This window comes from Denticeps clupeoides, chromosome 8 (assembly GCF_900700375.1).
Source record: "Denticeps clupeoides chromosome 8, fDenClu1.1, whole genome shotgun sequence".
NCBI lineage: Eukaryota > Metazoa > Chordata > Actinopteri > Clupeiformes > Denticipitidae > Denticeps > Denticeps clupeoides.
This window is the reverse complement of record NC_041714.1, coordinates 22,441,042-22,451,370: the sequence shown is the minus strand read 5'-3', so window position 1 is coordinate 22,451,370 and position 10,329 is coordinate 22,441,042. Positions and strand designations below refer to the sequence as shown.

Here is a 10,329-nt window from a genome sequence, read left to right as displayed (position 1 = left end):
GTCCCCACACACTGCTCCCCCCCCCCCCCCCCCCCCCCCCCCCCACACACACACACACACACACACACACACACACACACACACACCTGTCATGGCGAGTGTATCACATGTGACAATCACTCCACTTTCATTTAATTAATTAAAACATGCTGTTCATCCAGGTATCCTGATTGGTGAACGAGTGAACGGCACGTTATTGAACACAGCAAGAATAAAATATGGCTAAAGGTGTTCTGATAGACGCTCCGCGTGTGTGTGTGTGTAGAACTGCCTGTCAGAGCCCTGCTGTGTGTTTGCTGTACCGGAACGGGTCTCGCACACACACGGCGGCTGTGTTAAGCAGTAGTGGGCGGAGCCGGCTGGGGCGTGGCGGCTGCAGCACATCTGGCTGGAGGCCGACCGGCAGCCGGCGTGATGGGTGGTGGAAGGAAGTGGCCTCCGCTGAGCTAAATATTCCGGCTGTGGGCTGGCAGCGCAGCCCCCGGTCGTCTAAAAAAAGCGTCTGAATGAGGCTCCGCCCGTCAGCATCAGAACACAGTAGTTCATATTTAGATGATATAGCTGCGTTATATGTTAAAACTTGATTCAGATTCTTTAGCAAATGATTCGGTGTGTCGTGAATTGACTCCGCTTGATCTGGTAGGACACGACGGAGCAGAAAAACGATGTTGTCCACTCGGATTTATCCAGCAGAGAAGATAAATAACGTTTTCTAGATCCTGATGCAATAACGTGGACACAGACAGACGGGGACGCCGGTTCACTCTTCCAGCCATTACACACACACACACACACACACACACACACGTATTTACTCAGCGCTGTGATTCACCGCACGCCTCCCTCAGTCATGGCCAGGGGCGCGGTGGTTTACGTGCCCCGCCCACCGCCAGCTACGGTGTAGTGGGATGAGTGATGCCGAGTCTGAACACGTCTCTGATGGTCCCGGCTTGTCCCGCTCTCCTGTGTAATTTGCCGGATAAATTGTCCCTCCCAAATGTTCCTGACGTTCCCTTCGCAGTCCCTCAGTGGGACGGCCGCAGGAACACGTGGTGTGAGCGCCACCTTCTGGTCGGGTCCTGTAATAACAGACGGTGCTCAGTCTGGTGACTGGTGACCTTCTGATTACGGATAGGCCACCACTGCCACTTCCAGGAAGGAGAAAAACTATATTAAAACTATAAAACTATACTAATATATATATAATTACGTGAAAATTCTATACATTTATATTATATTATTTATTTATATTATAATATGAATTTATTTTATATATTTGTAACAGTGAAATGAGTCCCACCTCCATTACAACTCATAAAATAACTTTTTCTTTATTATTTACCTTTCATTTATGTTTATCTGTATTTCATGTTGTTATATAAACCTATGGAAGAATTTATGATGGACGCATCATGATTCTGTGATGTATTTAATTAAAATGCAACGTGATTTGTCCGGTTGAGATGGTCGAATGTAAATGTCCAGGATCGGCGCGAGAAAGGTGACTAGATGTGCAGAATGTGAAAGTTTCTCTGCCCTCGTGTGGCCCTCAGGATCCTGGATTTCCGCCGGGTGCCCCCTGTAGCTGGCAGGCTGGTGAACATGACGAAGGAGATCAGAGACGTGACTCGAGATAAGAAGCTGTGGAGAACCTTCTTCATATCACCAGGTGCAACACAGTGTCATGAACACACGGGGGCGCCGCGCACTCACACATTCGTTTCTTACTCGTCCGCTCTCACTCGCCTAGCCAACAACATCTGCTTCTACGGCGAGTGCTCCTACTACTGCTCCACGGAGCACGCGCTGTGCGGCCGGCCGGACCAGATCGAGGGGTCCCTCGCTGCTTTCCTGCCGGACCTGGCCCTGGCCAAGCGCAAAACCTGGAGGAACCCGTGGAGGCGTTCCTACCACAAGCGGAAGAAAGCCGAGTGAGAAATCTGATGGATCTGATTTTCTCCTCCTGCCGACTGTCTACTGATGCTCTGCACAGAGAACGTTATGTGACTGTGTGTGTGTGTGTGTGTGTGTGTGTGTGTGTGTTCAGGTGGGAAGTGGATCCTGATTACTGTGAGGAGGTAAAACAGACTCCGCCCTATGACAGTGGGTTCCGCCTCCTGGACGTCATGGACATGACCATATTTGATTTCCTCATGGGTAAGGACACACACACACACACACACACACACATACTGTACCCTCCATAATTATTGGCACGCCCATTTAAAATGTGTTCTTTAGCTTCTAATAAATTCAGTTTTGTTCTAAAAAATGAAAAATTCAAGTGCATTTATTCAGTGGGGAATAAGATCCACACTGAGAAATAATTCTTTTACATCAAATCATGAATTATTAGCACCCCTGGTGGTAATACTTTGTACAAAACCCCTTTTGGCACCTAATCTTCTATAACATTTCACAAGACGGGAGAATATAGAAACAGGATCTTCATGCGTTCCTCTTAGCTCAGTCTCTCTAAACCCTGCAGCGACCCGGGTCCTCGCGCTCCTCCTCGCGCTTCAACAGCATCTTATCCAGAGAGACGTACGACCTGCTTTCATGTCACCATCAGTGAAGTAACCAGTTCTGTGCACCAGGACTTTTTATTCACTCGGTTGTAGTTTTTCACACTATAAGAAAGTTACAAGTTAGTGTAAATATTCTCTAAAGATGAAGGTGTTAAGCTGCAGTGTAAAAAATACTCAGCGACTGTGTTCTCACCTCAAGGGGAACTTCATTCCACCAAGACAGAGAAGAGTCTAGTTTTGTATTAGTTGTAGAGGTCAGATGGAGCAGATTCTGGGGGTTTGGGATCCAGTGGAGGTAACGTAGCAGTGTGATGGTGTGGAGAAGTTGGGAAGGTGTTGCTGCATCCTGTATTAGTTGTAGAGGTCTGATGGAGCAGATTCTGGGATTCCTGGCCAAGAGGTGCTTTTAATACTCATCCGCCAAACCGGCTTAGAGTGTTTGTTGCCAAAAAGCTGTATTTTGGTCTCATCTGACCAAAGCACATGGTTCCAGTTGAAGCCCCAGATTGCATAGCAATCTCCAGACGTGTGTGTTTATGATTGTGAGTGAGTAAATGTTTTTTCCATGCAGGCCTCCCAAACAGCTTGTTGGCATGTAGATAACGCCCAGTGGTTGTTTTGGAGATTTTCTCTTACCGTTCTCCTCATAAACTGTTCCAGTTGTTTTGAACAATTCACGATTCCTCTGACAGGATACTCTGGTCTTCCTAGATACTCTGATCAACTTGACATTTTTGCAGATTCATCAATACAGAAATATCACATGGTCCTAAGTATTCAGACCCTTTGCTCAGCTGCAGAACATCCCCACAGCATGATGCTGCCACCGCCATGCTTCACTGTTTGGACTGTGTTGGACAGGTGATGAGCAGTGGCTGGTTCTATCTTGGTCTCACAAAGGATCTTCTGCCCTGATAGCTCAGTTTGGCTGGACGTCCCAAACTTCTTCCATTTAAGGACATTTTGTGTGTTCATTAATGAGGAACAAAAATCAACTTGGCAAATGGCTGCAATATAACAAAGAGTGAAAAATTTCAGGGGTCTGAATACTTTGCATTCCCGCCGTATGAAAAATAATAATAGTTTTTTCCTCTTAAAATTCACTTGAGTTGATGGTTCATTTTTCTACGATTTTCAGTGTGAGCGTGTGATGCTTCTGCAATAGCAGTTGAATTTATTTTAAGGCTTTTAACACATCATAAGCAGGGGTGCCAATAATTATGAAGGGCAGTGTACACACACACACACACACACACACTCTGACCAACAGTAATGAGTGTGAATTCTTCGACAGGGAACATGGATCGGCATCACTACGAAACCTTTGAGAAGTTCGGGAACGAAACTTTCATCATCCACCTGGATAACGGACGAGGGTGAGTGTTCTGCTCACCGTCCTCTGCTCACTTTGTCATTTCTGCGGTGACGGGTGACGTGGGTGACATGTCTGCACGTCCTCTCCCCTTCATCCAGGTTTGGAAAACATTCCCATGATGAGCTTTCAATTCTGGTGCCTTTGAGTCAGTGTTGCAGGTACACACACACACACACACACACACACACACACACACACACACCCATACGAACAGAGACCGGTATTTTATTCAGCTGAAATGAAATACATTTCTATTATTTATTTGACTGGGGGTGCTGACGCGCGTCCCTCTGCTCCTCAGGGTGAAGAAGTCGACGCACCTGCGTCTGCAGCTCCTGGCGAGGGAGGAGTTCCGTCTGAGCGTCCTGATGGAGGAGTCTCTGCGGCGCGACCGCCTCGCCCCCGTCCTGATCCGCCCCCACCTGGAGGCGCTGGACCGCCGCCTGCGGCTGGTGCTCAGCGTCCTGGCCGACTGCATCGAGAAGGACGGGTACAGCAGCGTGGTGGAGGACGACATGGGCCCCGCCCCTGAGACGGCCCACTTTGTAAACCCTGCCCACACCAGTCGCAGGGCACAGAAGAGGTAGTACATCTGTGGACCGATCACGGCATAGGACATGGACCAATCGCAGTGCAGGACAGGCTGTCTGGCTGAAGAGACGCGCGGTCTTTAAACGTTCTTTTCTCGTTCCTCTGAATTCAGTGAATTCCACAGACTCCACAGGGTTCCTCCTTCTGCTGCCCAGCTGTGTGTGAGTGTGGTCAGGAATCTCCCAGGAGCCTCTGGGTTCACGCTTGTTGGCGGGTGGTGGGGCAGGAAGTGGAGTTCTGCAGCTTAGCGTGGTGTTTTCTTCCTTCTTCTCTAATTTAAGACCCTACAGATCTGACTGGAGTGCAGGTTTGCTCCGAGGTGTTGTGTGGATAAAACATTTATTTTTTTCCCCCCGAGAATATTTATTAAGCCTTTTATTTATTTCTGAATAATCATAAATTGATGTTAGTCTGGCGGTGTGTGTGTGTGTGTGTGTGTGTGAGTGAGTGTCCGTCCGTTCGCCACATGGTGGAGAGTCAGTAATCCATCCAGGTCAAGAACTGTCCAGAGGAAGTGTGTGAAGCCGACGCCTTACCAAGCGCAGCAACATGTTTAAAAATCAGTAGGTGTGTGTGTGTGTGTGTGTGTGTGTGTGTGTGTGTGTGTGTGTGTGTGCGCATGTGTTTTGTGTGGTGATTAAAATGGAAAAACAAATCTGTCAAGAACTACAAAGTGCACACTAGACTCTGCACTGCTTAGGTCACACTAATAAGTTTCAGAGTTTGATTCAATTCGTGAAATAAAAATAAATAAAAAATAATTATAGATATGGGTGAATGTGTTCATGTGTGCATTCGTGTGTGCATGCATGTGTGCGCATGCATGTGTGTGTTTGTGTATGCATGTGTGTGTGTCCATGTGTGCGCGTGTGGGTGCGCACGTGCATGTGTGTGCGCATGCATGTGTGTACGTGTGTGTGCATTTGTGTATGCATGTGTGTGTGTATGCGTGCGTGCGTGTGGGTGGATGCATGTGCGTGTATTCTTGTGTGTGTGTGTATGTGTGTGTATGCATGTGTATGTATGTGTGTGCGCGTGTATGTGTGTGTATGCATGTGTATGTATGTGTGTGCCCGTGTGTGTGTGTATGCATGTGTATGTGTCTGTGTGTGTGTGTGTGTATATGCGCGTGTGTGTGTGTGTAGAAACTGCTTCACCTGCAGCAGGTTGTGTGTTGCTCCTGATTTGTGAAGTTGCAGTGTCCTCATCACAGGACAAGATCCAAATTCACCGTACTGACCGAGGGCGTTCCGCTCATCAATTTAATTAAAATAAAGAAGAATCTGACATATCAGACCATCCTCTGATATCTACACAAGTCCGAAGAAAGGCATGTTTGCCTGGACCCAGTGTCCAGTGTACAGAACCCCCCCCCACCATCATCATCATCATCATCATCACATTTGAATGAAATATTTCTATGCTCGTTTTCCACACGTCTCCTGAGCACCTTTTCAGTTTCCAGGTTGTCGATGTGCTGCACAAAATGCTGATTTGCAGCGGAGCTTTTTGTAAATCGTTTTTGGAAGATCTGATGTAAAAATAAACTGTTTCTATCCAGTCGAGATTTGATAGTGCGAGTAGCGCTGGGTGTTTGTGTGTGTGTGTGTGTGTGTGTGTGTGTAGAGCTGAAATCAGTGCCTGTGCAATAATAGGAATACTTGAATGTTTTTGGGTGAGCTTAATTTTAAGAAATGATGTAAAGAATAAGCGGTATAAATGTATATCGGGTCTAGCTGTTAGATTTGGGGAAGAGGGGTCGACTGTAGTCCGAGAAGCATTACACACATTTTTGTTTCTGAGTTTCCAGCCGTGGTTTTGGTACAGACGAGCTTTAAACGATATTACCGGCTTTTTGCAGTTCTGCTCGGTTTTTGATTTCTTCACATGCTTCTGTAAAACTTTTCATTCTTTTGCTGCATTGTAAAAGTGCAATAAAACAAAATGGCCAAAAGTTTCATGGTTCAAGCAAAGCACTGCGTCTGTTTTAATTTGCATATTTGTTCATGTAATAATATAAAAAACAGTAATAACAACAACATTTAGTTTAAAGGCTTCACAAGAAAAGATTGAATGAAGAACCATTTTTACATTTCTGTCACTTCTGTTTTATACATGAATAAATAAATGACAGTTAATCACCTGGTGGACTTTAACCTCAACAAATTGTTTTTGTGAAATTCTATGTTATGTTATTATTAGCATTAATAATAATGATAATTGTAACTATAGTTACTGTTATTATTAATACTATTAATTGTAGTGATTTAAATCATTCCCAAAAAATGCATATGAGTAACACGTTAACATTCCTGGTCATCTACAAGAAAACGGACTGGTTATTCTGCAGCTATGAATCACTTTATGGATTCGATTTTAAGGAAATATAGGTTAATATAAAATAATAAATAAAAGGAAATATAGGTTAAAAATATAGGTTAAAATAAAGGTTTCGAAATGGCCAATGAGGTTAGATCTCCATCCCCTAACTGCCTTATATGGTAAGGAATTGAAATGTTTGTGCTTCTGCTTATATATCTTCATATTTATGTCCTGTGTGTGTTTTTATGTTTAACATTTATGCAAATTGCTATTGCAGCTCTAGGTTAATAAAGTAAATAGTTCTGTAGTGTATGGGTAAAATAATACTGAGACTATGTTCTGCTGGGTGCTGTCGGGTTTTGTGACCTTTGCTTAACCTCCGCTGCCCCTTGGCTCAGTTTAGAGCGCCGGGTAATAATGTCTTCCAGTCGCGAAGGCCGGAAGTTCAGCCGGGCTTGACATCTGAAGGGACAGGGACCTCAGAGGCCCAGAGTTCCTAATCAGATCAAACCCAGAGCAAAGGCCTCCACACAAGCCAGCCATCAAAGGAGGGACAAGGTGGCCGTACCTCCTGACAAGTGGTCCCCAAGCGCATGGCTGGTGTGGAGAGGCCATGTTTCTGGGGACATGGGGACATGGGAGCGCGGGTCTCCGCGTAATTACGCGCCTTTAATTGGGCCCACACACGGCGGAGCCGCGCCGGCGGCTGTTTCTCTCCCCCTCCGCCCTTCATGCTCCGGTCCCTCCTTTCAGTCACGGAAGCGCAATTTCTGGGCCATTATGTCGCATTATAGATCGCATCTGAAGTTTCTGTAAGTTCGCAGAGAGAGAGGGAGACCCCGGCGGCGTGTTTGTTGATGTCGGATTTCTGCCTCGATAAAAAAAAAGCGGACCACCCGCCGTCGAGGGGCGTGGCCCCGGACGGCCACGCCCACCCCCGGTAAGCCCCGTTAAGTGCGCCGGGCCGGACGCGGGCGGGGAGTCCCTGGCCAGGAAGCCGGAGCCGCAGCACGATGTTCGATCGTTCCCAGTATCCGTACAACTGCTTCAACTACGACGGGGACGGATACCCGAGCTGCAGCTCCGACGAGGAGAAGAAGATGTGCAGGCCCGCCTACAGGTGAATACGCCCCTTTTAATGCTCATTAATATGCATAAACAATCATCACTACTTTTATTGATATTCAATAAGTCACTTCAGCTGATTCTGGTGGGCACGATGAAGGACCCTCTGATTCCATCCTGCTTTTCACTGTTATTACATTATTATTACATTATTACATTATTAGCATTATTGTAACATAATTGCACAATTGGAACATTTTCTGAAAATTGGAATTCTTGATTCACGTGTGATCAGTGGATTATACATAAGCACAAAGAACTGAGGAGTTGTTGGAAATATTGTCTGTAGCTGTACAAGGTTAAATTGTGGAGTTTATCTGGCTTTGCTCAGCTACATCGCCCTGATAGCCATGGCGATCCAGCAGAGCCCCGAGAACCGGGTCACCCTGTCGGGGATCTACGAGTTCATCATGAAGCGGTTCCCCTACTACAGGTCCAACCAGAGAGCCTGGCAGAACTCCATCAGGCACAACCTGTCCCTCAACAGCTGCTTCATAAAGGTACGTGTGAACGGCTTCTCGCTGGCGCCGCGGCCGCCCGTGACGGTGAGTGACGGTGAAATGACTCTGCAGGTCCCCCGGACGGAAGGGAATGAGAAAGGGAAAGGAAACTTCTGGACGTTCGCCTCGGGATGCGAGTCCATGCTGGACCTGTTCGAGAACGGGAACTTCCGCAGACGCCGACGCAGGCGCAACGTCAAGATGGGCTTCCGCGAGCCGTCCGGCGACCCCCACCAGCCGCCGGACACCGCCTGTCCCCCGAACCCGGGCCTCAGGGCCGGCCAGCTGGCCGCGGCGTCGGGCAAGCCGGAGCCCGAGATCAAGTTCAGCATTGACTACATCCTGTCCACCCCTGACCCCACGCCGGCGGCCCGGGCCCCCCTGTACGGCGCCGCGGGACCCCACGTCCCGCTGCTGGAACCACAGCACCTCAGCCTGCACTTCTGGACTCTGTGACTTCTCCTTGCGGAACGTGCGGGCGGTTCCGGAAGGCCCCGGCGGGCGGGAGCAGTGCGCGAGTGTGTGTGTGTGTGTGTGTGTGTGTGTGTGTGTGTCCCTCGACCCTCGAACCCCCGGAGAGACTGAAGGAGCGCCGGTGTTGTTGAGACGTGATTAAAGTAATTTATTGATTGAAGGGCCACCGCGGCCCGGTTTGGGAGCTGAGCTCCGGTTCTAACGTACGAACCCGAGGAAAAGGAGCCGCGAACACGACTGGTGTGTGGACACTAGGGTTGGGCACATTATCAATATTACTCTCTTATCTGGTCTCAAAGAGGCAAAATACGGTTTTTATTTCATTAAAAAAGGCGAACCTTCAACCTTTCGGTCCCAACCACGTATTGAGAGAATAAATATATTGTGATGTAACCAAACAAAACCCCCAAAAAACACTTTACATGTAATTAATGTAGCAAAAAATGAAGGTTTGCCTTTAATATTAAATCAGGGAATGATATTTTTTGAGATGCACTACTGTATTAAAATGAATGAATAATGAATTATGCAGCGCCGTGATCCACACCTGAGGCCAGGCCGTCATGAGAATTATTTTGGAGCCCGATTGAACAGCGCTGATTTAGAGACCATGTCCGATTTTACAGTATTAATCATTTCTAATGAGCAAGGCGGCCCAACCCTGGTGGACTCAGAATAACGGTGTATATTAGGCATGTGCTCTCTACATGATAATCAATGAGATGTCAAAGCAGAACAACCTGCAAGCCAATAAAACCTGTGACCTGTGACCCCCACACGTCCGTCTTCTGCAGAATGCTCTCAGAAACAATAATACTACTAATAATAAATAGTAATAATGTGTGCGCGGCATTTTAAAAAAGTGTAATTGTTGTAAATCTATCCGGCCCAACCTTCGTACAAGTACCTTTAATCCACCTGATTGACCTTTTCAGCTGGAGTGAGAGTGGGAGCTGATCTGAATACCCCATTAAAAATATACGGCCGTCGTAAAAGGCAGCGGCCTCAAAAACGGGCTCCGCTTAACATCTATTTTCCTCCGCCGGAGTATCAATCATCCCGCCTTTCCGCTGGTGAAGGGACATTTTTCAATTTAACCTTTATTTTCTGCTGTGCCTACATCAGACGGGGTTTCGACACACTTAACATGAGTGGCATTTAATATAGCGCTACAGCAGCGGGGTGAGCGCGAGACGTGACCTTATTCAAATCCCGGCGCCACCGCGCCGACACTCCTGATGCAATTATAATTAAACGGCCCTTATGCCGGCTTGCAAATCGTCCGATCGATCACTGATATTAATGTTCAGGGGGGGAATAAATAAAGAAATAAAGCGCACAATACCCCCCCAGCGATCGCGGAGCGCCACGCCTGTTATGGATCAGCAGGTTTCTATTAACGACGCCGGCAAAG

General features: G+C 47.3%; 2 protein-coding genes across 2 annotated transcripts in view; both read left to right on the top strand.

Annotated features, from left to right (window-relative positions):
• Positions 1-5,355, top strand: part of LOC114795943 (extracellular serine/threonine protein kinase FAM20C-like) — a 20,884-nt gene extending 15,529 nt beyond the window's left edge. The window contains exons 5-10 of the mRNA XM_028989696.1: positions 1,554-1,669; positions 1,751-1,931; positions 2,048-2,157; positions 3,823-3,904; positions 4,002-4,061; positions 4,205-5,355. Of these exons, the coding sequence (XP_028845529.1) occupies positions 1,554-1,669; positions 1,751-1,931; positions 2,048-2,157; positions 3,823-3,904; positions 4,002-4,061; positions 4,205-4,490 (835 nt within the window). The 3' untranslated portion in view covers positions 4,491-5,355. The remainder of the gene's footprint in view (positions 1-1,553; positions 1,670-1,750; positions 1,932-2,047; positions 2,158-3,822; positions 3,905-4,001; positions 4,062-4,204) is intronic.
• A 2,474-nt stretch (positions 5,356-7,829) lies between these two features.
• On the top strand, positions 7,830-8,897 carry foxl3 (forkhead box L3). The gene is made up of 3 exons (XM_028990009.1): positions 7,830-7,936; positions 8,231-8,441; positions 8,514-8,897. Exons 1-3 carry the CDS (start codon positions 7,830-7,832, stop codon positions 8,895-8,897), a joined length of 702 nt encoding a protein of 233 aa, XP_028845842.1.
• Positions 8,898-10,329: the final 1,432 nt, after the last annotated feature.